Raw genomic sequence first — 27,439 nt, 5'->3', positions numbered from 1 at the left:
GGACACTCGGATTCGAAAGGGGAAGGGGAACATCACATCGTTTATTTCCAAAGAAAATAGCAAAACGGAGCTCCATGTACACAAAAGCCTTTGAAGGGAAAAGGAATCACAGATTTTAATTCATTTTTACATATTTACAGCAAGATTAAACCACAGCTTTCAACTATGTTTTCATTCAACAATCACTTTCAGTAAAATACATAACAACTTTTTTTTTCTTTCAAGTTAGTTCATAATTTAAGGATGCTAAGGGGACAGGTGATAAATCACAAACAGTGTGGCTAGAGAGGGTACCAAATAGTATAAGATTTCAGTCAGGCTTTCTTGGGTGTGTGAATTATGATTACAAGACATTTGCCCGTCCGTATAATTCACATTCATTGCAATCATTACATTGTCCCATAAATTAGCAATATAAACAAACATATGGGGACCTCAAGTAAACAAATAAAAATCAGTATAAGAGACAACATTTTGTAGCAACTATAATAACAGCATGGGTTACAGCTTGGGGAAACTTCTTTACAAATCATTTAGTCAGCACACACGGGGTGGGGAGGCTGGAACATCCTTGTTTATTTAAACCACCTTTAAAACTACATCAGAAGGTTTGGGGAAAGCTGGACGGGTGAAAGTTTCTTTCTTGGGCACAATATGAAATTTAGAACTGCACATGTGGATGGGAGGGGGGCGTTTGCATGCACTTTGGGGTCGTGGACCTTCTGAACTCCAAATGCCAAGATTCTGAAGAAAACAGGAAATTATAAAAATGTCTCTCTCCCTCAAGCCACTCTCCTTTCTATTAATGGCAGAAAGAGCTTGCTGATTGCTGCTAGTGGGAAGAAACACACAATGGGTCTATTTTTAGCAGAGATTGTCTTCGAAGGAGCAGGAAATAGTAACAATTGCTTAGCTGCAGCCTTGGTTCCAAGGATTTGGAGCAAGAATATTGGGAACTTGAGGGGTCTCTAGGTGACCTGACTTGGGCTAATTGAGTGCAGACCAGAGAAGAGAGAAGCAGACATACAGTGTAGGCTTAGGGTGTATACCCTCTGCCTGCGCTGTCTCTGCATTCTTTCCCTCCTGTCCCAGAGCCTGGGCAAAGGGCCCCTCAACATCTGCACACCTCCACAGGCTCTGGACCTGATGTCTCTGCATTGCTTTTGTTTTTCCCTTAGCAGGACTTGGCCCTAAGTTATCAGTTAGTGTAATGTGCATGTATTTTTTTTAAAAAGTTAGATTTTATCTCTTTAGAAACGGTTTGAAACTAACGGGGCAGAGGGAGTTTGACAGAGAGGAGAACAAATCGCTGACAAAGAACCTTTTACGTTTCATCAGCGTTGTTAGGACGACAAGCAGGAATGTCTCAGATAATAACTCCCACTTCAAAGATTTCTCAGCTCAATAGAAAGCGGACCATCCTTTTTATTCAACCACAAGGACTGGCACTAAAGAAGACTCCACTGTTTGATTTTTTTTCCACCGTGTTTATTTTTCCCCTATTCACTGGGGTACTTGGATAAAATAAACAACAAGACAATTAAGGGAACATGGACTTCTAACTTTCCTGCCATCTTCCCTATCCCCTTGGCCTTGGGCTCTGGAGTCTGTGCCCAGGGCCAGAGCAGGCCTGAGGGGTACCATACACCCCACCCTGCGGAGAAACGAGTTTGGGGGTCTGTGAGAAACTTCCGGGATAGAGGGGCAGAATGGGCTGGACTGGGGGCCAGAGTGAAAATGTCCCAAAGGCACAGTCTGAACTCCCCAGACTCATCCAGGGTGGCTCCTTTCCTTCCCCCAAGTCCCATTGAAATTCAGGCCTCCAACACGCTCAAGATGCTGAGAGGCACTTGGCACAAAACCGAGCCGGGGATGCTCATTTGTTAAGCTTCCGAGCTCGTCCTAAAGTTATTTACTTCTGACCCTGGAGCCTCTTTGGGGCGCAGTCAAGATGCACGAGTCTGTCTCCTCCCTTTCCCGAAAGCTTCCCTGCTGCCAAAGCGCCCCTTCCCCGCCCCCATTGGAGTGCCAGGTGAACCCCTAAACGCTGGCGAGGCAGGTCCTAAGGAGGAAGTATATACTGGAGAGCACAGTGACAGTATTAAATGGCGTGAAAGCAAAGGTCAGCGCAAATGTATCTTAATAGAGTGTCTGCAGTGAAGTGTGCCGCCTTTGAAGCGGCCGCTCCCCGCGCGCATTTCCATGGCGAGCCTAACGCGGCATGCTGATGCACCGTCAAACTCACACTTTCAACCCCAAAACCCGACTCTTTGAACAACCCGAGCTTGATTAGACCTTTCTCCTTTTCTTTCCCCTCTTACAAACCATTTCCTCGCCTTTAGAAACTCGCCATCAAACCCAAATGCGCCCTCTGATCACCGCAGAAAGCAGAAACAAAGGGAGCTGAGCGGCGATTCAAGCGGCCCTTTTCTTCCCTCACATTATTATCCATTTTTATTATGATCGGGAACAAGTGCCCATTCGCGTGGGTTTTGTTTACCGGAAATTAAATGAAAATGATTTAGTCCGCGTCAAACAAAAATATATACTTGTATACACAAGAAAAAAGGCCTGTTAGACGTAAATATTATGTCCTTAATGAAAAGCCTGGACGGGCTCCAGGCTCGGCCTTTCAGGATTTCAGTGCGACTTGCCCATTGCCATAGAAATCCTAACTTACCATGAAGATGCACCGTGGCGAAGAAACATTGCTTTGTGCGCGGGCCCTTTGATGTCGCAGGCGCAAGATGCGGGCGCTCAGCTGCGCAGGGCGAGATTACCTTGCGAGCAACGCGGTGGACATCTGTAACAAGCAAATGAAAAATTAAAGGCGATTAGTGACCGACTATGCATTTTTATTTTATTTCATTATTTTGGATGGGGGTGGGGGGTAAAATGGGGCCTAGAAATAGAAGAGAAAGAAAGGAGTCCTGTTTGGAGAGGGGGAAATTTTTTAACATCTTCAGAAGCAAGTTCCCCAGATGCCCTCTGCACCTTGGCGGTGGGGCGGGTGTTTCCCGATGGGAAAGAGTTGTTTGCTGCCGACCGTGGGCCCTTGGCTAGGAGACCTCTGGGCCCTATTGTAGTGGCGGCGAGGCGGGAAGGGGATTGCAGACACCCTTCCACAAGGACGGATTCACTAAGGATGTATTTGGAAGATTCTGGTTTTTATTAGGAGTAATGAAAACAGTCCCTCTCCAGTTAGGACGTTATTTATCTGATGGAAGTGTGCGGCCACGGGGCAGGAGTGAGAATCTTCGAATGGTGTCTGAAGAGGAAAGAACAGAAGAAAATCCAGCAGAGTGGCAGAATCAGGGTTTGTTTGCTGGGCTCAGCTTTTTAAATTGAGCTCTTTGGGGGCTCCCCCTAGGTAGGAGTACCACACCCCTACTTATCTCCAAATTCTTAGGGGAGTGGGATGGGTCTACCAAAACTTTTTTCCCCTCCGTTTTATTCACGTTCCCCCCCCTGCACCCCAAATCTTAGCAAGAATTTGAAGCAGCACCATCCTCCCTGCAGAGGGTGACAGACTGGGAACCAGGCCCTGATTTTTTTCCCCCCTTGGCAACAACTGCACAGATTTTTTCTCTTCCCTGCCCCCAACATCTGGTTCCTTTTCAGGGGATTTGGTACCCAGCATATCACATACACATTCAATCTAGACCCATTGGGTGTTTGCCTTTAAAACATTTATTATTGCAGTTCATCTCTTGTTCCCCTCTCCCCCCCCCCCCCGCCTTTTTAAAATTTAAAACTAAGACCAACATGGTGCGATTTTTGACAAAGACCATCACAGAATTGACGTGATTCATCCAGACACTGTAGCCTAAGCTGGATCCCTTTGCTGTGGAGGTCTGGCCTCAGTAACGTCATTGGCCCATTCTGCACCCCCAATGCCAAGCACCCAAAAGATTCCACAGGCAGCTCCTCAACAATTGTGGGGTGTGAGGAGAGGGTGATTGTTCTCAGGAGGCCTCAGAGCATTGAATCTTAAAGCCCCTTTACCGCTCTTTTGTCTGTAATTCCTGTTGTTTGGACTCCCCTCTTACCACCAGTATATAATGCATACAGAGCAGACAGACAGGCAGACAGATGTCTCTGTGTGCTTGGGCCAGTCTCTGGGGGAGGGGCATAAAATCCCTAGGGAAGATGCTGAACCTCCCCCCCTCTTCCCTAGCATCTCCTTTATTGAAGCGGTTGGAAAATTTTGCATCTGGGATTTAAATAGCTGGGGGAGGGGAAGTGTAGGGAGGCAAAAGAGGAAGGAAAGAGGACGGAAGACAACGGCTCAGGAATTCCCTCTGCCACCTTCCCGCCACAGGAACTTCCGAGGAGGCTCCGACTGGGAGCTGGGAACGGAGTAGTTGTGGCTATCCGGGAGGCCCAGGCCTCGAGGAAAACATTTCCCATTCTGTGAACCACACAAGGACTTTGCGGTGTTACTTTTGCCGACTGCAGTGGCCAAGATTGCACAGAAACTCTCCTAATATGTTTTCTTGTTTACCTTCTGCCTGTCTCTTTCTCTATTTTCTTTATCCCAACCCTGGTTTCAAGCTACCCAGTCATGAGGGCGTCTGGGGGGGGGGTGCTGGATGTGACTGTAGAATCCATATGGGTACCATATTGATATTTTAAGACAATGGACATTATAGCAGCATATTCATTGAGCTCTAACAACTATTAGTGGTGACCTTCCTCCCTTCCTGCCTTCCCTGCTTCCTTCCTCACTCTCTCTTCAAGCCTCAATAACCCGGCCTAGACCTGGCAGTCAGGGTACGCGGAAGCAGCAACCGCAACAGCAAGCCTGGTACCGAAGGCGGCGGCGGCGGTGGCGGGGCCAGGTGGCCGCGCGGGGCTTGGGGCCGCTGCGGGGGCAGCGGGGGCGGGGCCCGCGCCCTGACACACGTACCATTCGCTCAGGTCGGCGCTACGCGCCGCCACCGCCGCCGAGGAGGCCACCGGGGGCTCGCGGCCGAAGTCCGACGAGGGCGACACGAGGGCAGACGGTGTGGCCGAGTCGTAGCCAGAGCTGGGCGGTGGCGGCGAGCGCCCGTGCACCTTCATGTGCTTACGCAGCGAGCTGGGGTGCGTGTAGCACTTGTCGCAGCCGCGCACTTTGCACGTGTAGGGCTTGTCACTCGTGTGCACGTGCGAGTGCTTCTTGCGGTCGCTGCTGTTGGCGAAGCGCCGCTCGCAGCCCTCGAACTCGCACCTGAAGGGCTTCTCCCCTGGTGGAGGCAACGCAGAGACATTAGTGCGCGTGGGCTGTGGCCCCGGCTCGGCCTCACTACCCTACCCCAATTTCTCTGCCATTTTTGGGAAGAGAGCCACCAAAAAATTCAGAAACCTCTTTCCCCGGCGCCGCAAGCCCGGCACCCCCTTTCCCCGCTCAGAGCGCGCCCCCTGAGCTCCCTCCTGCACGCCTCCCCCCCTCCCCTTCTCCCGCCGGGACCTGGGGGGAGGGGACGGAGCAGGAGAAACAAAGACTCCATCTTAGTCGAGTTTCCTTCCTGGAAAATCCTGATCCACTCCGGTTGTTTTCCTCCAGATTTTCTCCACCTGGAGCCAGAAGCACCTTTGCCCGGAGAATAGAGTTGACTGAGGAGCTCGCATCTGCTCAAAATTGCTGTTCCAGCCAAATGCCTTTGCTCCCCACTCCCCGCCCAGCGGTCCACCCCAAACACATCCTGGCCCAAATTGTTTCTTAAAGTAGGTTTTGTGCAAACGCCAAAGCGATGGAATAATATCAGGATGCGCAGCCGATGCACACGGCATGTGCATGGTGTGCATTCGTGCTGCAGGGAAAGGTACTCTGGGCAATTCACTTCAGACGCGATTTTTACGGGGACTAGAGCCCCCTCCCCCTTCCCCTCTACCCCCTGAGGGCAAACATTTAGTAGCATTCTTCAAATCTTGCCTAAACCGTCCGGGATCCCTCCAAATACTCGCGCCGGCAATAATATTTTATTACGCTGCTCCAGCGGCTTCCCGGAGACTCCGCCGCGGAGAGCCGGCTCTCCCAGTCCGAACTGACTGTGAGAGGCCGAGCGGCCTCCCTAGACCACCCATGGCCCACGGTCCGGTCTCCCCAGCCTGAGCCGAGAAACGGGCAAGGCAGGTTCTGCCCGGGCCAAGCGGGATCCGGGGCCATTCCCGCGATCGCACCCGTGGTCGCGGTGGCTTCAGGATGAGCGCAGCTGCTGCGATCAGGCGAGGCCTGGCTCCGCGGACCGGAGGGCAAGCGGGCAGCCGGGGTAGGCCCGGGAGGGGCTCTGATCAGTGGTGTGATGCCCTGTAGAGCCGCGGGAAGGCGCGAGCGCGCGCTAGGGTGGCAATATTGGCCGAGGACAGAGTCCCAAGCCGGGAGCTCACCGCCGGCTGGATTTGCTAGCGTGTGGGGGAGGAAAGGACCCCAAGAACCCGGAAGCCCAGGTTCCTCTGGAGCTGCAGATGCTAAAGGAAGGAGAGAAAGAAATGTCCGGGTGCTGCAACAAATGGATGCTACCGGGCGCCCTGGGTTGAGGGAGAGACTACCAAGCGTCTGGCTAAGGAGGGAGAGATGCCCGGCTGGTGGAATGTTGCCTTTGGGGTTGCTTCTCCCGCCGCTTCCAGGAAAGATGGGTGCTTTGGGGCAGGTTTGAATAAACAAAGGCCCTACTCCCGAGTCCTCTTGAGGCTTAGGCAGATCCAGAGGTTTGCGCACAACCCTCGCCTCCGCACGGCAGCGGGTTAGAGCCCAGGGCTCCTGCACTGCGCGGCCGCTGCGTCCTCCCGCTGCAGGAGTATTGTTAGTACAGTGGAACACTGGACAGTGCTGGCATCTGCCGTTTCTCGGCACACCGGTACAGTTTTATTTAGAAAGATTCACAATAAACCCTATGTCCCTATGTGCCCCTCGTTTTCTCCCCTCTGATCCCTGTTAGCATCTGCAAAACTAAAACTTTTCTTCCTCCCTTCCTTCTTTTCTTTCTAAAATCACTTACAAGAATCATGTAATTCAGGACCTGCAAAAGAAATCAAGATCTGCTAAGACAACAGAGGAGAAATAGAATTTGAGGTTGATTGCCACCCCCAACTATTCCCCCGCACACACACACACATATCCCATCTTGTGACCGCCTTGTTGGACATTCATGTAAAACAGAAACAATGATTTCGTTCCAGACGAGGTACTGAGGCGAAAAAAGCAGGGCACTGAAGGTGATACGGGCAGCCTGGAAGTTCCAAGGCCCCTGGGAGGCCAGGTGAGGCCGCGCCCCCGCGCCCTCCCGGCCTCTCCCCAGCAGCGGGAGGAGCCCCGGACTCCTCGCCTAACTCTGCGCACCCCCCGCCCCACCCAACACGCAGCCTCCCGCCCTCTCCCTCCCACCAGATCTGGGCGCTGAGCCCTAGGTGGGTGGGTGGATGGATGTGGAGAAGCAGGGTTGGGCCGGGACCCCGCAGCCCGCCCTGAGTAGCCTGGGCCTGAGGCTGAGTCCTAAAAGGCCCGGAGTCTCCTTCTAGAGCCTCAGCAGCGCGAGAGGCCCCTGACCCGGCCCGGCGCCAGGCCCGCCCGACAAAGTTGGCAGTGGCGGGGCGGTTCGACTCGCGCCATTTTCTCGCACTTGTGGCTGGGCAGGGCTGTGCGAGCATTCCGCCCCGGCGCGGTCTCTCCTCTGCCTCGGATCCCAGCCCTACCTCCCTCTACCGACTGCCTGGGAGAGTGGGGTGAGCCCGCAACACAGGGGTCCCGGGAAAGGCGGCAGGCCCGCGTCTCCCTCGCGGCGGCACCATTGTTCCGGGATTTCTGTGACCGCCGCAAAGCGAAAGCTTTCGGAGTGGGATCGGAGCCGCTGCCCCCGAAGCCAGGCCTGGGATTCAGATCCCGGAAAATCTCAACTCCTGAGAAAGCAGCCTATTCGCCGCTTCCGCGACTCGAGGAAATGAAACGCCATTAATATTTGAAAAGGCAATTATTTTCCTGTTGAATCGAGAACCGTCTTCATGAATAATTTGTAGTGAGGTCTATTGCCATTTGAGAAACATTTTGTTGTTGTTGTTTTCTCCTCTTTTCATTACTTAGGAGGAGGGTTTGAGGGAAACGCCCAAGCAGGAGAGGCTCTGTAGATTTTTTTTTTTTAAACTCCGGTGATAATGAATCAGGACTGCCAGTGGAAAGGGAAAGGATGCACTTAGAATTCTGTTCTGAATAGACGCAAACCTGAGCCAGCTCGGGCGCACTGAACTTGATTCTCTGCTGTAGGTCGATTGCACTGAGAATTTAACCATTTTCTGCTTCACGGACTTCAAACAGTAGGCCGGCAAAGAGCAGTAAAAGTTTGTTTAAAACCCCCCTGTCATTAAAAATGAGTTCCTACTCTGGCTCAGGACTTCTAGTCTACCTTCGTGGTGCGGGCCGCCAGCTCAATGAATAGGGAGCCTGAGTCGGAGATCTGGGTCTCACTTCTCTCCTTCTTCCCCTGGATAAAAATCGGAGGGAGGGAGGAGTGGGGGGACAAATGCTTGCGAGAGGTTGTGGGGGGAGGAATCCTGGAAACAGCTCAGAAAAACTATACATTTCCGAAATAAAGTAGGAGACTTAAAAGTGGACTTTAATCTGGCCTCCGAGTGTGCCAATGTCCTAGCCAGGGACCTTCCCCAAGACTGAAGGGTTCGGGGGGAGAAGGTGGGATTTAGCAAGCTTCTTTCCCGGGTAGTGCCAACCTGGGTGAGTTCTTTGACTCTAATAATTGAGGATGTTTTCACCAAGAATAGACGTGCGTAAGGCAGAGTGCCAGGGAGTAGAAGTGGGGCACCAAGCTGGAACTTATTTCATCCCCTCTGTCTCCCCCATCGGTCCCCTTCTCCCGCACCCAAAATGGAGGAGGGGAGACGTTGACTTCTTAAACTTTGAGGAAGCCAGGGCAAGAAAACCCTAGCTAAGAAGAATACAAACATCGGGCTGCTAAACTAATTAATGTAACTTCACAGGCTGTTCTGGGAAGTGTGAAAACTTTCTCCTTGCAATTGCATCAATTAGAGATGTTTCTGGCCAGAGGAGTTCAACTTTGCAGGCTTTTGAGAGGGCGCCTTTTCTTTCTGTTAACTAGAAGTAACAGATGTGGTTGACACATGTCCCCATTTCACTTAACAGCGCAGTAAATGACATTTAAGGTGAATGAGTCTCCTTGGGTCTCTGCTAAAGCAAAAGGGAGGGTTTGTGAAACGTCCCGAGTGTGGGTCACCAAGGCTCCAAAACCGGGGCAAAATTAGCCCACGAGACCCTCAAGTCCTAGAGAAGTCACTAAGGGCCTGGTGCGCTCTCCATTCAGGTGGCAGTCAGGTTGTCAGGCTGACTATTGGAAGAGTGTGCCTCACACAATTCCAAAGGGACAGGGAAAAATTAAATTGTTCCTATGTCTTTACAACTTTGAGGAACAGTGCCCTTTAAAATACCTTAAAATCAAACTCCGTAAGCAGGGACCACACATTTGCACACACAGAAACCCGAGCATCCCCTTCCCAACCCCCAGAGCAGAAACCTCATACTATCCTTCCCACACACAGCCTCAGGAAACTTCTGTGATTCTAATTGAAGGGCATAATTAATATTTTATGAACTTGGATCATGGAAACACCAAAATATCCCCCCTCCCCGCCCAGGTGGAACTTGAGGAAATCCAGCTCCGAGGGCCCAGAAGAGGCCCCCTGCCTCCCCAGAGGGTCCGAACGAGACAGACAGTGGCGAATACTGACCTGTGTGAGTTCTTTTGTGTATTTTGAGATTTTCTGATCTAGCAAAGACTTTGCCACACCCCGGGAAAGGACAAGGGAAGGGCTTCTCGCCCGTGTGCACGCGGATGTGATTTACAAGTTTGTATTTGGCTTTAAAGGGCTTGCCCTGGCGCGGACACTCCTCCCAGAAGCAGATGTGGTTACTCTGCTCAGGGCCTCCGACGTGCTCCACGGTGACGTGCGTGACCAGCTCGTGCATGGTGCTGAAAGTTTTGGAGCAGAGGCGCGGGGGTGCGGGGCCGTCGGCCGCCAGCCACTTGCAGATGAGCTCCTGTTTGATGGGCTGGCGCATGTAGCGGAAGAAGGCGCCGGGACCGTGGGGTGCGGCGAGGTTCATGGTCAGGTTCATGCCCCCGTAGTTGTGCAGGGCTGCGGCAGCTGCCAGGGCGTCGCTGCGGGCCACAGGTCCCGGCGGGAAGGGTTCGGGCCGTGCGTACATGTCTCCGGGGAGCCCCAGACGCAGGAGTCCGTTCAAAGTGCAGCTAGGGGAGGCCTGGGGAGGCTGCTCGTGAAAGCCCGGTAACACCGAGGGGCTGGAGGCGGCAGCGAGCTGGGGGCCATGGTGTCCGGAGCTGCTACCTGTTGTTGAGACAAATAGCGCGAGTGAGAACGGGTGGCGAGGGCTGAGCGTCCTACCCGGCCCCAGGGGGCAGGCCCAGCCCAGCCACACCACGGCCTCGGCGGTCAACGCCGGCACCGAAAGCCAGACTGCGGCGGCTGCGATCCGGGCGGACAACGCGAGGCCAAGCGCCTCCACCGCGGTCCGGCTGGGCGGCTGTTCGGTAGAGCCCCCTGTCGCTTCATGAGCAGGAGAGTGATGGTGGCGGCGGGGTGGGTGGAAGGGGTAGTGGGGTGCGCAATGCTGAGGCTGTGGGTTGCTGGGTGCCCCTGGGCTCTGCTCCAAAGGGGTCCGACTGGCGCTCCGAGCGCGCTTTGGCGGCCAACTCCCCAAGGCCCTCGGGGCCGCGGCGCCCTGCGGGGGAGTGGAGGTGGGGGAAGTGGTGATGTTGTAGGTGGTGGTGGTGCCCAAGAGCCCCGGCCATATATACGAATTTCAGCGCCCAGCTCGGCTGGGAGAGGGAGGCCTGCTGCATCCCGGCCGGGACTCCCCGGAGCTCCTTAGGTCGGGGCGCTCACGCCACCGTCACCTGACGGCGGGGTGGGGAAAGAACAGCCATAGACAACTTCTGCAAAGTTCCCCCCCACCTCAAGTTTTGGGTTGTGACTTTTTTTTCTCCCTCTCTATCAGTCTTTAATGCCTACTTGAAATCCTGTACACTACAGAGGCAGCAGCGGGGCGCGTGAGATAGTGAATAGAGATTCGGGGCCGTGGCCCGGGCCCGCCGAGAGGAACAATCGCCTAAGTCGCCCATTGGCCCGCGTCCCGGTCCGACGTCAGCGATGACAGGGCCCTCTGCACGGGGACACACACACACTCTCTCTCTCTCTCTCACACACACACACACACACACACACACAGTCACAACTGCTCCCGTTCCCCTCCCCACCCCCCAGCTCGCTCTTCTACTGCTCATGCGCTCTGACCCGGGCGCGGATTCTTTTCTCTACTCGTGAGCCCCCTCCCCCTTCTCTCCCCGAAAGCTGGGCAGATCTGCTCTGCCTCGCCGCTCTTGGAAGTGAGCGGGGCTGGGTTATGCCTCCATTCCCCACGGCTTTGGGGAGGGGGCGTTGCGCTGCACGTAAAGTCCTTCCAGGCAGACCGGACCCCCCAGCCCTGCTGGGGCCGATGGACAGCACCCGGAGCGCGGGGACTGCGGCCTGCTTCGGCAGCTTGTCCCGGGAGTCGGGAGGAGGCGAGGGCCGGGATCCAGGAAGGAAAGGCGGCTGCAGACTAGGAGGCCGGGAGCGGGGGCGATCCTAGGCTAACAGCCCTTGCGCCTAATTTTGTTTTCTCGCTTTTCCAAATTTTCTCGCGTCGCTCAGCTTTCTCGCTCTCGTTCTTCCTCTAGCTCTCGCTCTCAGTTCCACGAAACCCCTGAGCACACTTCGCCTTCCTACTTGCATCCTTTCTTCTCCCCTCCCCCTCTGTCTTTTCCCCACTCCATTCTTCCCACTTAGCCTTGCCGGCCCCTCCTCCCGGGCGCCTGGAGCGCCCAGAGACTGGCGGACCCAAGAATCTGGCCCTGAGCCGAGCCCCAGGACTGGGCCGGAGACGGTGATAACCTGGGAGAGGCTAGCTTCGAACCCACGCCGCCCTCCCAAGAGGGCCTAAGAATCCTTCCCGCCGTAAATCACACCGACCAGCGGGCGACGGGCCAAAGAAATAAAGGCGAGGGGAGCGCAGCGAGGCGGAGCGGGTCCTGTCCCCAGGTCTCTCTCCCACTATCAAATTGCGGTCCTGAGCTCTGTACTCTGCCGCCGGGCGGAGCCTTTGGAAAAGGGAACTTAAGAATCGTTTCCACTTTGAGCTCCCTCTGGCCACTTGTTGCCCGCGGCCGGAGTCTCTGTCTCTACTCGCTTGCCTAGAGCCGAGGCCACGTTTCCCGGCCCAGGCTGTGAGCGCGACCTCGGGCCACGGCCTCCTCTCGCGGGATGCCCTCCCGGGCTGCGGGTTCCTCTGTCTTGGGGTGGGGATCGGCCGGTGGAAGAAACCTTCAGTTCTGGACCAGCCGAGTGTGGCATAAACAGGGGGGAGTGTCCTTTGTTTGTGCCGACCGGCTAGGGCCGGCTGCATCGCCCGGCGATTTAAAGTGCTGCTGGCCCTCAAGCCTGCGTTGCACTCAGTAGCCGAAAATGCCAACCTAAGTTCTCTCGGGGCTCCCCGGCAGCCATAGAAAGTGCCCTCAAAGCAATGAAAGACTTGGGTTTTTAAGAGAAGTTTGAAGGATTGAGTAAAAGACCCCACTCCCCTAGCAGAGGTGAGAAGTTTGGACAGATTACGAGGAACTCTGATGAAGTTGATTGAGCTGCCCCAGCCACCTCCAGCACCAAGAACTATTCTTAAACATTTCCTGGTCAGTAAATAACGGTTTCTTTTAAATTTTTAAAAATAATTAACTTATTTATAATGGTTGGCAGATTCTTTGAGCCTTTCTTCATTTAATGCATTGTTCCTGGCTCAGTGCCGCAATTTAGCGAGGGATTAACTTCCACAACAATTTTCCTCGGCTTTGACAAGTCCAGGTCTTTTTGCTCCTCCGGCCGGAAGAGCTTAAGCAAGCTACCAATAGATGCTGAGTTAGCATTAAAAAAAAAAAAAAAAAAGTTGAAGGAGAGCATTTGACAGCTGAAGCCCTTCTGCTCTGGAAACCAAGGGCTTCCACACAGCAGTGTTGAGACTAGACTTGGAGGATTTGTCTCCTTTCTTGGCTTTCACCCTCTCCCACACTCTCGCTTTCTGCAGTTTATCCCTTTTGCCCACAGGTGCCTCCTCTGTTTTCCTGCCCTGTTTTCCCTTCCTCAGAGCGCTGGTTTCAAGGCTTCTCACCACGCAGGTGTCTTTTGAATGATACAGTTGTCTGGGCAAACCCATGAAGGGTTCTGAAAACAACAAAGACCAAAACAAAAAAACAAACCAGCATATTCCTCTTTGGAACCCCTTGCCCAGCACTTTCTCCTAACCATTCATCAACACAGAACTTAGTCAGCTCCTCCAGCAGCATTGAGGCCTAAGTGCGGGGGCACTGATGCAGTAGTCCAACAGTGAAAATATTTTCTTTCCCATCCGAAAGCTGGCAATCTACAACCTACTGTTCAGGACGTTTGTCAAACTAACCATCTAATTTGGCTTCCATGAAAACTCTGATTTGCACAAAAACGAACCCCTTAATATATACACCGTGACCACACCCGCATCAAAAGCTTTGAATAACAGTACAGAACAGGAGTATTCAAGTTGTTTTAGGTTGTGAACCCTTTTGGAAACCTGGTGAAGCTAGTGAACTTTAATAATCCTGTGCCTTTTGCCCACACGCATAATAGAAGAAGCTATAACATTCCATTAGAAGGTGGCGAAAATAAAGATGCGTTTTTTCCCATCCAAATTTGTGGGACCCCCCCGCCCCGAATTCTAAGCACTGACTCCACAGACTCCAGGGATAAGAAGCAGAAGTTATATACAATAGACTGTTACTGCACTACCGTCTCTCTTGATAAGTTTACCCTTGAAAAGCTTTGAACACGTGTATGGCTTTTTGTGCCAACAGTGAAAGGGCAGATACATCTGATTCAGCCAAATTCACCGACAGTAACCTGGCCCCATGGAGCTCCTTCCCAGATGCAGACTTCTTTTGAAGCACTGAAAACATCTGGACCCATCCCGGGTAGATGCTTCTTGAATAGTCAGGGGTCAGTTGACCTAAGGTCACTAAGGTTACCTAATCTTTGCAAGTGCCTTGGAGCCATGTGGTTCACACCTTGGTCGGCTGAACACAGCAACGGGACCAAGCGTTCTCCCAGAGGGACATGTCCTCAGGGACAGAGATACCATTTTACTCACTAATATTTATAAACAGGGAACTCTGGGTGATTACATAAGGGTCTTCAAGGCGTATCTCTGAAATAAGCCCCAAAGCAGTACCCAGCTAATCACAGATGACAGATGGGGCACCGATGTCAGTGAGGCATATTTTAGCTTTCAGGGCCGTTCCTTTGAGTCTTCCAGTGCCCAGGTAGCAAGGATTCCAGGTTTCATTGACTATTCATTGGGTAGGCTAAGTAGTGGTGTCCCTCAATGGTGCTCAGAATTTTTCTTTCAAAAGTTATCTCACCACACTTACCCCTAATACCAAATGTTTGGCTGAAGCATTCTATTCCTAACCATGCTGGGGGTTATAGCATTGTTGAGTCCACATTTCTGCTTGATTTGCAGAAGAAAAAAAAAAGATACATTTGCAGCTCAGAGATCTTCAGCAGAGTTTCAAGAACCACTGGGGGTTTTCATGGGGGCCTATTTGGAGCAAGTTCCACCACCAGACTCCAAACATCCCTCCAGACCTCGAAATCATGCCCTAAGCACCTTTGTTTACAATATCATAAACTAAAGTGATTTCCTAGTCCTGCTGTATAGAAATATATTTGGTGGCCCTACCATCTGTTATAGCTCCTCATATCACTGGCTTAAGTGGGGGAATGTCTGACTTCCCTTCCTCGGAAAGGAAACAATGCGGGAGATTTCAGATCAATAGCTGGGATATTTTTTGCATTTTGATCTTTTCAACAATGCTAAATGATGATTATCTTGTTGCAGCTTATGCCCAAGCCAGGATCCCAGAAGCTGAGGGCCACTGCACAAAGCCTGACCAAGCGCAAATCTTGTTGCCTGAATATTGTGCATCTAGGTCTGCAGTCACTTGTTCAATCCTTTCTTCCCTGTTTCTGGCCAGGGTACCATCCAAAACAAGGGGGCAAATCCCTTCGTAGGCTATTCACAGACAGAATTCAAGATTCCTACAGTGAGAGGTTGTCTCTAGTCTTGCGGGAGAGAAAAATAACAACTTAAGCCCCAGGAGCCTTCCGTAGGTCCATGCCCACATCGTACAGAGGAGAAGGGGTCTGTCAGGATTTTGAAGATAAAGGAAGATATTCCTCCCCTCGTCTATGGAAGTTTGGGCTTTAATCATCATTAATGGAAGTACGTATGAAAGAAAATATGCTCGGATAAAATTTAATTTCCCAGCGAACCATCATTTGACAACTGATTAGGAAACATTGTTAGAGGATCTTCCAGACCAGCACTGAGGAATTAAAACAACGGAATTTACATAATAACCACATCTCTCTAGAGAATTTGCCATCAAATCATCCCAAAATAATAGAAGAGAGTCATTTCCTAAGTTGTCCATTTAACTTTTATTAAGAAGGTTGCATTTCCTACCAACAAGGGAATACCTTGGAGGCAACCATCAGCTGGTGGTGTAGTTGAAATGAGGGAAACTAGATGCCTGAAAGGGGAAACACCCAACCCTAAATCATATGCTTATTCTAAATGGAATATTAAATTAAATTCTTCACAATGAAGGTATTCCTGACAGAGCGGCTGTCAGTCACTCCCTGTTCAGACACCACATTGTGGGAACATCGTGGCTGCCACATTGCGGAAGGCTGGTGTCCCTGGTAAAGATGATGCATATCATGTAAACCCCATCACCAAGATCAAAGTCTGCTCCTTTCATGTAAGCCAATACATGTCAAACCTCATTCCAATCAAATCGTCCGGAAATGAATTCAAGATGAATATGTCATAGAATAATGTGACAGTGGAACTGCAGAAGGTCAGGGGTGGTTGTTTCAATGAGAGAGTCGTCAAATATTAATTCTAGAATGTCCAGATGAGTAGACATTGAGGGGGATTAGCTGGCTGCTGGTGGGACGTTGTGTCGCTGATTTGTGTGCAAATGTATCAAACACCAAGGTGTTGTTCTAAGTTTCATTGGAATTCAAGAAACACCCCCAAACTCACAACCAACATAACCAAAAGACCAAAAAAAAAAAAAAACATACAAAAATAACTTCCTACTTAAAAAATAACTTCAGCAAACCAATATTCAAAAGAGGATATTAACTTACTTGACTCTTTCAGGGCGTTTCGGTAAAGCCGCATTCGTTTCCTCATCACCAGAGAAGTCTTGTATCTCATTTTCTGACTTTGAGCCTGTTTGGGAAGAAAAGAGAGACAGTCACTAGTTAAACGATTTCCTACATGCTCGTATGGCAAGACTGTGTGGCCTGAATGTAAGAGTGAAAGAAAGTGTTGGTCTGAAGATCTTTTCAGTGTTTTCTTTGACTATTTTCAAATTTGGAAGTGAAAGAAGAGACTTCTGCTGGGAACTACTCATATTTACTGCAAAATAATATATCCTGGTTGATAAAAAAAATATTAAAAATCATCATTTCCCAACTAGATTTTTATCCGTAACTTATTTGTGGATCTCCCTTACAGGTAGAGTTAAGCACACTTTCAGTCAGTCAGTGTTCAAACGTCTCTCACTCCAGAATTTAAACTTTTTTTATCTGAGAAGCCCCCATCATTTTCTTTAAGTTCATTAATTATTTGAGTTTAGTGAGAAGGGGGGCTGGGTGTCCTCTGGGAGGTTAGCAGGTTAAAAATTGAGTTGTAAGTGTTGGAACTGATAGGAGAGGAATTTCTTTGCAGGCGTGTAGCTCCTGTTGTGCCCAAGGTGGTGTGGAATCCCTAACCCTCGCGTGGCTTCCACCCCCTCACCCATCTGGAAGCGATCGCTGTTGGTTTTTGAAAGTGAATATAAAATTCACCGGTTTGGGGTGGGGGGAGATTATTTCTATCAATTGGTCCTGGCTGTCCACATTTTTTAGTTAAGCAGCTTAGAAATAACCCACCCCCACCCCCAAAATATTTGCATTCCTTATCAAATTCACTTTTTGGATAGAGCTATCCAGCCTTTGGTCACCTTAAAACCTTAAACTCATCTTGGGGACTTCTGCATCTGCCAGGCAAGGCTGAAGGCAGTGGAACAGCCAAACAGAGGCGATTCACCCAGCCCCAAACCTCAATCTGGCCTAGAAAGACAAACAGTCATTGAAAAGGTCTCAGGCTGGACAAACACAGCAAGCTCTCTGTCAATGAGGACGTCTGCCTGTCTTGACACTCCAGCCCACAGAACAAGCGGTTGTTTAACTTGTTGAACCACAGGCCAAATCCAAGTGGGCCTCTGCTATCTCAAAGACTTTCCAGTTCTCTATGCTCAAAGATCTCTTTCTCTCTCCCTCAACCGCCAACCCGGGCTTGAACTAGCTTAGGTATTTTCACCTTTCACTCCCCCTTCTTTTCTGGGTCCAAGCCTGAGGGGTGGGAGTAGGGGTTTAGACTCACCTTTTCTCAGAGGGTTTTATTTATTTTCGATTCTTTCTAACCAAAAGGCATCTGTCCCCAAAGGTAAGAAGCTCCTTCCCACACAAATCAGGAAAGAAAGAAAGCCCAAGTTTGCATTCCTACAGAAGGGCAGCGTGCTGGGTGTCCTTGCTCTAAAATTTCCTCATGGCAGGATGTCTGGCACAGGAAAAGTCCTGGTTGGTTGGAACTAATAGAATTTACTTTTTTGCTTCAGAGGGAAATGGGTGTGAGTTTCCCTAAAGAACTCTGTCCACACCTACAATGCTGCTCGAGCCCTCCCTTTAAGAGGCCTGGGTCCCTTCTATCCCCAGGTCCTGACAGTCTTTTGTGTATTATAAACCCACAGGCATGCAAACGAATGTCTCAGAGGCTGGACTTCAGGCAACTGGGACCAACCTTAAGCTGCTCCTGTAGCAGCTCCATCACCGGCCTGTGCATGGAACCTGGTTAAATATCTTCTCCTTTGGTTCAAACTCTGACCCCACTTAGCAAGCCAGTCATCTCGCTGAAGGAGGGGTGAGAGAATCTAGGAGCAGCCCCTGGGCCCCTGGACCTGAGATCCTTGCCAACCCAGGGATATAAAAGCCCTGAAAATGTTCAGCTTGGTTTTCCCCGAAAGATTGTTCCTGACTTGTCTCCTCACACCAGCCCTGGGCACTGAATCACCGGTCAGGAGCACAACCTGGGGACTTATTGGAATCTGCCTTCTTTCCCTTGAGACAAGAAAAGGGTGCCAATGAGCTTCAGTAATTGATCGTGCTGGGGGAGAGCTATGAAAGTGGGCCAGTGGGTACAGGCAAAAGACATCATTTTTCTTTTGGGGGAACACCAAGCCTGCACATTGTGGGGTCGCCCTAACAGGCGCAGGCCTGCCCAAGGTCAGAGGTCATCTTCAGCGTGCTTCCCAAGCCAGCGACTTCAGTCCCCGAGACTTCCCCACTGCTCCACACAGATTAACCCGCAGGAGCGCCGGCAAAGGCATGTCCGCCTCTCGGCCACAGCTCGGCCGGCGGGGCGGGTGCGGAGCAGGGGCCCTGCAGGCTGTCTGGGAGCTCCCTGGCTAAAGGCAAAACGGCTCCGGCCTCTTCCCATGGCCTGCTGTCGCCAGCTGCACCCGGAACCTCCCTGGCTCCCCTTCATCAGGCCCTCAAATACCAGGAATTTGGGCTGTGAGGCTGGGTTGTGCGACGGCCTTTTCTCATTCTTCTGTTCCCTAGAGGGAAAAGCTGAGGTTCCTCCAGCTGGGGCCTGAAGACTGGGCGACCTCCGTGTGCCCAGAATAGAATCTGCGTTAGTGGGTTGCTTGAAAGACCAGCCTGGACATTTAACCATCCCTTTGAACACCCCCCTACAAACCGCCGGCGGCCAGACAGAGGAAGGGAACATGGTGCCTCTTCGCAGGTCGCTCTGAGGCCAATGCTGTCGGAAAAGGGGTAGAAATATGACCTTGCGATCCAAAGGGAGTTTCCTGCAGACGGTGCAGGCCAAGGTCCAGCCCCTCCAACGCCCCTTCCCCATTCCAAAGACCTTGCTGGCTCCCAGATGTCCCCATGGACCATTCATCAACCCCAAACTTTCCCTTTGGGGCAGTTCTAGCTTTGTTTCACAGCCTGACTCTGTTCCCGCCCCACTTGTCCCTAATTTCCAGGGCCTCCATGTGTCTAGGGTAGTGGCCAGAATCCCAGGTAGCTGCGGCCTTCTCCTTTGAGAGCTAGTCGTAGCCCTCGTTCGCATCCGGGAGAAAGAAAGTCAAATCCCAAACCCACAGCCCGCCGCGCGCAGAGAGCGGGTCCCAGCGGTCAGCGTCCTGAGGCAGGACCAGACTGCAAGAAGGCGAGGATGCGGGCCCCGCAGCTGACCCAGCCGGCATCCCCAGTCAGGTAGCGGTGGAGAAGCTCCATCATCTTGCTGCCAGCCGGGGTAACTTGGCTCCTTTGACCCTGGAGAGGGCAAGCCGAGTCTTTCCCTGCCATCCTTGCGGGGGCAGGACCGAGAAGCAGTCTGCAGGGGCCCCCTCCTGCGCGGGCCCAGCACTCGGGGCGAGGGAAGCTCTGGGCCACGACTCCCCTTCTTGGGCCAACGGTGGGGCACCCAGGCGATTTACAAAGAGGGGAGGGAAGGCGGGCAGGCAACAAGCTGCCCTTGGTCCGCGTGCCAGTGGGAGCCCCATTCGTCCCCCTTGCACCGCCCCCCAGAAGAAGGGATGGACTCATCTCCAGCGTAGCCTCTCGGCGGAAGGGCCCCCTCCTCCCCTCAGTGTCAGCGGGGTGGGGCCTGTACCCACGGTTGGGGGGCTACGGAGGGAGGGGGATGGGGGAAAAATCTAGCTGGGCCTCTTATCCCAGTGGGGTTTGGGTGCCTCCTACCCCGCTGCTGGGGGTACAGGTCCGGTCTGTCTGCCCCCCGGACTCACGCACTTACCCCACTCCACCTGTTGCCGGGATCGCCTCATTTCTGCACATCACTTTGAGGTGCCTGAGGGGGACCACAAAACCCTCCAAGCCTCTCTTTTGTGGTTCCAGCGAGGTGGGCATCTTTCATTTCTCCTTTTCCAGCTTTCGGGAAGCAGTTAGGGAATGTATGATGAAGCAGAAATGAGCCGTCAGGATGATATTTTAATGGCTTATATGTCACGTTGGTGCATGTGGCTTTGAACTGGAGCCGCTTGCGTTTCCTGCAGAGAGCGCCGCAAATCCCACTTGATAACTTCTACAACCCACAACTTTTTTTTTCTCACATTCACTCTTACTCTGTATATTTGGACGCGTTTCCTAAAAATACCCTCTTGTCAACGTTCCCCTTGGATATTCCACGAACAGGAGAGGAGAGGACTGACTTTTCTTTTTTGAAGAATTATTTTCCCTCTCCCCCTCCCAACGGCGTCTACCCTTCTCCCCTCAGGTCCCCTCCCTTGTTTTTTTTTTTTTTTTTGAAAGGCAGGAGAGGTGGGTTCAAGATTTGTTCTCCCTGGTGAAAGCAGTACAGCCTCTAGAGAAAGCTTCTCCTTGCAGATAAGATTTTTACAACTGCAGTGGAGGCAGGATCCAAATTTCCCTTGTAGGCAGCAGGAAAGACTCTGAGTGGCTCCGATATATCTTTTTAAAAAACAAAGTATATAACAGTTTTTTTTTTAAACCACCCCTCAAGCCCCATCCCTTTGCCTTCGTTCCCCCATCCTTGTTCCACTCAAAGCTGGCAGGGAATTCGGGGGCTGCTGCACTCAGACTTGTTGCTGGGGACCGAACATTTGATATTTTTTTTCATTCTCAAATTTCTATTTCCCAGCACAACAAGCGCAAATGCTCAGCCAGTTTCCTTCAGACACCAGGAAACCATCCCAGCTAACAGAAGTCCAGTTTTGAGCAGGGAGAGCCCAGGGAAAGGGCAGCTCAGCTCGTCAGCCCCAAGCGAGAATCTAGTCGATGAAAAGACCAGAAAACCAGAAAGGAGGACAGGCCGACGCTGACCCTGCCTTCTTCCAGCCTGTGCAGCCCGAACAGGCGACTGGGCAAAAAATGTTCATTTTCATTTTCCTCTCGCCCAGGCACTGGTGAGTTTCCTAACGGGGCCGCCTGTGAAAGGATGAGTTGAGTTCTCTTTGTCTGAGAAAAGAGTTTAGGGCTGTGATTCAGCTGCAAAGAAGCCAAATGAAGTTAGAAACAAAGGGCAAATTGAAGGATTCCGACTCTTGGCTTTTTGTGTTTTCCTTACTAGAAAATAATTAGACCTAATGAATATGCAGACGCTTCAGCTAAACCCTCGGCCTGGGCTGCTGGGTTTTAAACAGAGCTGCGGAGAAATGCAACCTTCATCCCCCAACCCCCCGCATCCTCATGCATTTTTTGAAATGCATAAATGTTGCTCGCCTTAATTGATTGAGTCACAGGGATTTTTTTTCCTGCTTTTAAGTGCCATACTCCTCTACCTTTCAACAATCATTTTAATATATAGTCAATGGCTCTTTGTGGACGGGACAAAAAGCAACTACGCGCAGTTGTTGAATAGACTTTGCGCTGGGCAAAGACAGGTTAATCGAGGGCCGCATCGCGAAAACAAGCGAGTGTTGTATGTTTGCACTGAATCCAAATGTCTGCATTTTCCTAACTAAATCAAAGGGAGTGTTATTTCTTTTTCTGCTCACTCATCTGAAGGTAAGTAAATTTTCTCTGGCGATCAAAAGCCTGGTCGGCAACAAAGACCGCGCCCGCTTTTTCCACCGTCCTGGTGTGGTGAGTTACGGAATTTCAATAACTGTGACAAGGGTGACTGATTTGTGAACTAGAAAAGGTTTGAATGTCACAAAATTTACATTGGTCCTATCTATCGCAGATTTAAATACCAAAAAAAGTATTCGGGGATTTCTAGGGAGCTTTGGGCAGTCCTGAAGAACAATGGCGTGTTGGGAAATTTACAGTTTTACCTGAATGAAAGGGGCCAGGGTTGGGAGCAGGAGTGCAGAGAGAGGGGTTAGTGGGGGCAGACACGGGATACTAGGGAAAAGGGAGAAAAGAAAAGAATAACACAGGAAAGGAAAAAAAATAAAAATCAGCAACACTGTTTTCAATTTGCTAAAAAAAAAATCCCCACACAAAAACAAAAAACCCTGAACCTGGAAAGTTGGAGCTCTCATCCACCTGTGCTTATTTTTTGGGGGGAGGAGGGAGCAGGAAGTCTGATTGATTTGATAACAGTGAGAAAATCAAGGGAACCGGTTATCCTCAGAAATCACATTTCTGGTAAAGAGAAAGTGGTGTGTGCCTGTGTGCTCCCGAGATCTTAAATTATAAACAGGAGGGGGACGAAGCAAGAGGGAAGCGAACTTCAAACGGAGCAAATAACAAAAGCCTCCTTTGCTGCCCTTCAAGGCGGGGACAGGGGGAAAGAAAGAAAAGAAAGTTGCTGAATCGGGACATTCTGGAAGTGCCTTAGCTGTGTTTACCAGCCCCATCCCCGCCTCCTGTTCTCGGAGACGCCCGAAGTCGCTAATCGCTCAGCTAAGAGCAGGTCTGAAGAAGGACAAGATAGAGAAAGAGAGATGGAGAGGGAAAGGGAGAGGGATACGGATAAAGAGGAGAGAGAATGTATATGACTGCGAAAAGGAAAAGAAATCGTGGCAAAATTTTTTTTCCATGAGAAGAGGGGAAAAATTTGGCTAAAAAAAAAGTTGCTACTCCTGGCAGCCCTGTTTGTCAAAAGGGGATGTCAAGCGCTTTACAATACCTGGGATTGATGAGGCGGGCGGGCCAATGAAAGGCGCGCGGCGCCTCGGCGCGCCCTCCGTTGGCGCGGCGGCTGCGGGCGGGGGGAGCGCGGGCACACCAATGGGCGCCCGCGTCGGCAGCACGTGACGCCTCCCCCTGCTCCCATTCATCAAGGGGGGGACGGTGTCGTCCTTTCAATTCATTTATCTGCAGGAATGATTGCTGCTATCAGTCTCGCGCTCACCGCCCGGCTGAGGAGGTGAAAGTTTCTCCCCAGGAAGATAAACCGCAAAAGACAATATTGTGCATGATTTGCGCCTTTTCTTTGGCTTTTTCTTTCTTTCTTTTTTTTCTCCCCCTCCACCCCCCCTTTTTTTTTTTTTTTTTTTTTTTGCAAAAAGCAGAGGGGGAAAAAGGAGAGTGAAGGAGCGAGGAGGCGAGCCTGAGAGAAAGGAGAGAGAGAGAGAGAGAGAGAAAAGAAAGGGCGAGGGGCTAGTAGAGAAGTGAGGAGGGGCGTACGGCGCGAGGCGGAGAGAGGGCTAGCAGTCGCTGCTCCGGCGCTCACATTCCTCTATGCTACAAATCCGGGAGGAAGTTTTTTTGGGGAGCTGAGATGCTCCATGCCTTTCCCTGGGCAGCCTTGACGCGGGGTCCTCTCGGCAGAGACTGAGCGGCGAGAAAGTGCTAGCCGGGCCGGCAGGGTCTGCTCGGCGGGCGCCGGAGCCCGCCTTGCTCGCGGCCCGCAGCAGTCAGGCTTCCCCGCGCTTGGCCGGGCGGGCGCCCCGGCGCTCCGCGCCGCTGCCTGCAGGCTAGGACTTCGCGAGGTGGGTCGACTCCTCCTCCCTCCTCTTCTTCTTCCTCCTCTTCCTCCGCCTCCCGTTCCTCCTCCTCCACTACCTCCTCCTCCTCCTCCTCCTAATTTTCCCTCCTCGGCGGGCGAGGGTGGGGGGGGCGGGGGAGGCCGGGGCTCGCCCCGAGCAGCCACGATGCTCCTGGACGCCGGCCCCCAGTACCCCGCGATCGGCGTGACCACCTTTGGCGCGTCCCGCCACCACTCGGCGGGCGACGTGGCCGAGCGCGACGTGGGCCTGGGCATCAACCCGTTCGCCGACGGCATGGGTGCCTTCAAGCTCAACCCCAGCTCGCACGAGCTGGCCTCCGCGGGCCAAACGGCCTTCACGTCTCAGGCTCCCGGCTACGCGGCTGCGGCGGCCCTGGGACATCACCACCATCCGGGCCACGTCGGCTCCTATTCGAGCGCAGCCTTCAACTCCACGCGGGACTTTCTGTTCCGCAACCGGGGCTTTGGCGACGCGGCGGCTGCAGCCAGCGCGCAGCACAGTCTGTTCGCTGCTTCAGCCGGGGGCTTCGGGGGCCCACACGGCCACACGGACGCCGCGGGCCACCTCCTCTTCCCCGGCCTTCACGAGCAGGCGGCGGGCCATGCATCGCCCAACGTGGTCAACGGGCAGATGAGGCTTGGCTTCTCGGGGGACATGTACCCGCGGCCCGAGCAGTATGGCCAGGTGACCAGTCCGCGTTCAGAGCACTATGCCGCGCCGCAGCTGCACGGCTACGGGCCCATGAACGTGAACATGGCCGCGCATCACGGCGCCGGCGCCTTCTTCCGCTATATGCGCCAGCCCATCAAACAGGAGCTCATCTGCAAGTGGATCGAGCCCGAGCAGCTGGCCAACCCCAAAAAGTCGTGCAACAAAACTTTCAGCACTATGCACGAGCTGGTCACGCACGTCACAGTGGAGCACGTCGGCGGACCCGAGCAGAGTAACCACATCTGCTTCTGGGAGGAGTGTCCGCGCGAGGGCAAGCCCTTCAAAGCCAAATACAAACTGGTCAACCACATCCGCGTGCACACGGGCGAGAAGCCCTTCCCCTGCCCCTTCCCTGGCTGCGGCAAGGTCTTCGCCCGTTCTGAGAACTTAAAGATCCACAAAAGGACGCACACAGGTACGGAAACGGCTGTCCTTGACACCCCTCGTTCCCTATCCCAGGCCTGGGACCCGAAATCCAAAAGTCAGCGGCGGGGGCGCACAAACCCGGCCTCGGTTGGGTCTGGAAGTCAGATTCCAGCAGGCAGACAGCGAAAATGTGTGCTGGTTTTTAGTTTGAAGCTTGAAATTCTGGTAAAGTACAGAGAGGATCGGATTAGAGGGATCTAGGGTTATAGATTTTTAAATGAGAACTAAAAAAAGGCGGGGAGAGCTGAGAGACAAACCCTGTTTTGCGGAGCCCTTGGTGCGCGCGAAGCCGGGAGAGGTGGCCGACTCCCGGCGGCGGCGGCAGCGGAGGCGCCAGCCGCTCCAGCTGCAGGCGAATCTAAACGTTTGCTTTCGGCCAACATCCCCCCTCCACGCACCTTAGTGAGGACTTTGCCAAAGGAAGGAGCTGAGGAAATTGGAGGAGATCGGATGAAGGGGCCCAGAAAGAAACAAAAATAGAGACAGAAAAGAGGGGGTGGCGATGGTGAAAGGAAGTCAATCGGGCCTGAGGGGGCTTATGCATATTTAAAGAGCCCCGATTTTAGTAGTGACTTGTTTGTGAGCAGGCTTGAGGAGTCGGGGAAGTCAGCAGAAGGCGGAGAAGTCCGCTTTGTCAATTAGATTCTGTGAGGACTTTCCGAAACACCGAATGCCCTGAGTTGGCCTTTAAAAATAAATAGACCGGTCGGGCGCAGTTAAAAGAAAAGTTCGCGGCGAGCTCAGGGCTCTAGTGTGGGTTGGGCAGGCCATTCTGGGCCTCTTGGGCCAACAAGGCCGGGAATCCGGTCTGCTTCTCTGTCCTGGTTTGCCCGGGTGATTTCTGAGTACTGCGTTTGGAACTTGGCGTTTTACGCCGGAGCCAGGGAAGAATTTGCGGCGCCGAGCTCTCGGCCCGGATTATCCTATAAAATGTGAGTGTGTATAGGGGTGGGGTGGGGTGGGGGCGGCGACGAGCGGGGTGCGGAGCGTCGGGGAGGGGGTAAGGGGAGGAGAGAAGAGCAAAACAGCAGGAGAATCGGCCCGGAATGTGAAAATTAGAAACCTAGAGCTAGGTAGAAGCTGCCTGAAGTCGTCTGTATAGCCCCGGGCCTAAAAACCAGCAGCCAGACCTGCTGCTACTCTGGGATCTAAAAAACTACCACGACCACTAATAATAATAATAATAAAATAATAAAATCTGGATCTAATTGGATTAAGAGTTAAAATAGTTCAGATGTTTAAAATTCCAATGCAGATATATGACTTTGTTAAAGATCCCGGTTTTGAGCTTGCAAAGTGTTAACCCTGGGCCGCTGCCTTTTTAATTTTTGTTTTTATTTTTTCCTTTTGTTTAATTTTTAGAAAAGAGCCGCGGGGTTTGTTCTAACCAGACCTGTCTCTTTCTTGCCTTTCGCACCAGGGGAGAAGCCCTTCAAGTGCGAGTTCGAGGGCTGCGACCGACGCTTCGCCAATAGCAGCGATCGCAAGAAGCACATGCACGTGCACACGAGTGACAAGCCCTATCTTTGCAAGATGTGCGACAAATCCTACACGCACCCCAGCTCGTTGCGCAAACACATGAAGGTAATCGCCGCGCTCTCGCCGCCCGCCTTGGAGCCAAGAGCCCGCTCAGCTCTTCGGCCGGGGTCGGGCGGCGAGTGGCAGCCGGGCGGTGGCAGGAGCCGGCAGAGGCGGAAAGGCAACGATTCCTCTCTGCTGACTGGGGCTGGGCAGAGAGGGCGGGGGCTGGGAGAGGAGATGGGGCCACCCAAGACCGTTCTAAATTTACTGTTTAATAATAAAAATCAAAAGAAGTGAGCACTCTAGCAGAGGCCGCGACTGATGGGGAGCCAGGACAGCCCAAGCGGGATGATGCTGACGAAGCTGCGGCCATGGCGGCTTGGCTGGCAGCGTTGGGCAGAGAGTTGGGGTCTTGCACGCGGTCCTGAGCGCTGGCTCCCCTAACCCTGAGCAAGCAACGTTCAGCGGCTGCCGTGAGGTCCATCTCAGGCTCTGGCCTCACATCCAGCCTCCCCCTCCCTAGATATTTTCTTTTGTTGAGTCCCCAGGGCACTGTCCCTCCGCAGAGCCCAGCCTCTGCAGGGCCGAGGCGGGGCAACCAAGCCCAAGTCCCGCGGGTCCGGCCTCCCTGGAGTTCAAGGGGATCCAGGGCTCCTGGGGGAGGCAGCGCGCGGCCTTCATCCCCCCAGGCGGCCGCCGCGGCGAGTCTTTATCTCCGTAAAAACGCGACTTTATTCCCGCAGGTCCACGAATCCTCCTCGCAGGGCTCTCAACCTTCGCCGGCCGCCAGCTCGGGCTATGAGTCCTCCACGCCGCCCACCATCGTGTCTCCCTCCACAGACAACCCGACCACCAGCTCCCTGTCGCCCTCCTCCTCCGCGGTCCACCACACAACCGGCCACAGCGCGCTCTCTTCCAATTTTAACGAATGGTACGTGTAAAATCAGAAACAAAACACCGAACAAAACCCTATTTAAGAGACTGAGCACACACACACATACAAAATATTACTGAAAGAACCCTGAGCATCAAAAGAGTCCCCTCCCCACACCCTAATCCTATTTTTTCTAAACCTGCCGATAGACCCAGGACCGAGTAAGAGAGAAGCACCAAACCTTTACATTTTTTTTTTT

The 27,439-nt window shown here is 52.5% G+C and overlaps 2 protein-coding genes across 7 annotated transcripts; one reads left to right on the top strand and one right to left on the bottom strand.

The window, feature by feature from the left end:
* Nucleotides 1–21: 21 nt before the first annotated feature.
* Nucleotides 22–20,469, bottom strand: ZIC4 (Zic family member 4). Of its 6 annotated transcripts, none has more exons than XM_030873520.2 (5): nucleotides 20,027–20,469; nucleotides 16,303–16,387; nucleotides 9,736–10,353; nucleotides 4,910–5,228; nucleotides 22–2,803 (listed from the first exon to the last, which is right to left on the bottom strand). In XM_030873520.2, coding segments are annotated over exons 2-5 (1,008 nt in total). In that variant the 5' UTR covers nucleotides 16,373–16,387; nucleotides 20,027–20,469; the 3' UTR covers nucleotides 22–2,802. The 6 variants fall into 6 exon arrangements, with proteins under 6 accessions (XP_030729380.1, XP_060154490.1, XP_060154491.1 ...); XM_060298507.1 differs by lacking the exon at nucleotides 20,027–20,469 and adding an exon at nucleotides 18,761–19,781; XM_060298508.1 differs by lacking the exon at nucleotides 20,027–20,469 and adding an exon at nucleotides 19,052–19,770.
* Nucleotides 19,983–27,439, top strand: ZIC1 (Zic family member 1). The gene is made up of 4 exons (XM_030873518.2): nucleotides 19,983–20,131; nucleotides 20,891–24,774; nucleotides 26,206–26,369; nucleotides 27,050–27,439. The coding sequence occupies exons 2-4, from the start codon at nucleotides 23,793–23,795 to the stop codon at nucleotides 27,245–27,247; spliced, it is 1,344 nt and encodes a 447-aa protein (XP_030729378.1). The 5' UTR covers nucleotides 19,983–20,131; nucleotides 20,891–23,792; the 3' UTR covers nucleotides 27,248–27,439.

This window comes from Globicephala melas, chromosome 4 (assembly GCF_963455315.2).
Source record: "Globicephala melas chromosome 4, mGloMel1.2, whole genome shotgun sequence".
NCBI classification, from domain to species: domain Eukaryota; kingdom Metazoa; phylum Chordata; class Mammalia; order Artiodactyla; family Delphinidae; genus Globicephala; species Globicephala melas.
This window is presented reverse-complemented; position numbering and strand designations above follow the sequence as displayed.

Coding starts and splice junctions, on each gene's coding strand:
- ZIC4 (XM_060298507.1), bottom strand. CDS start 19,339: ATGCGAACGAGGGCTACGACTAGCTCTCAAAGGAGAAGGCCGCAGCTA. Junction 10,354..16,302: donor AAACGCCCTGAAAGAGTCAA/GTAAGTTAATAT, acceptor TCTCAACAACAG/GTAGCAGCTCCGGACACCAT. Junction 5,229..9,735: donor ACACAAAAGAACTCACACAG/GTCAGTATTCGC, acceptor TGCCTCCACCAG/GGGAGAAGCCCTTCAGGTGC.
- ZIC1 (XM_030873518.2), top strand. CDS start 23,793: ATGCTCCTGGACGCCGGCCCCCAGTACCCCGCGATCGGCGTGACCACC. Junction 24,775..26,205: donor CCACAAAAGGACGCACACAG/GTACGGAAACGG, acceptor CTTTCGCACCAG/GGGAGAAGCCCTTCAAGTGC. Junction 26,370..27,049: donor CGTTGCGCAAACACATGAAG/GTAATCGCCGCG, acceptor TTATTCCCGCAG/GTCCACGAATCCTCCTCGCA.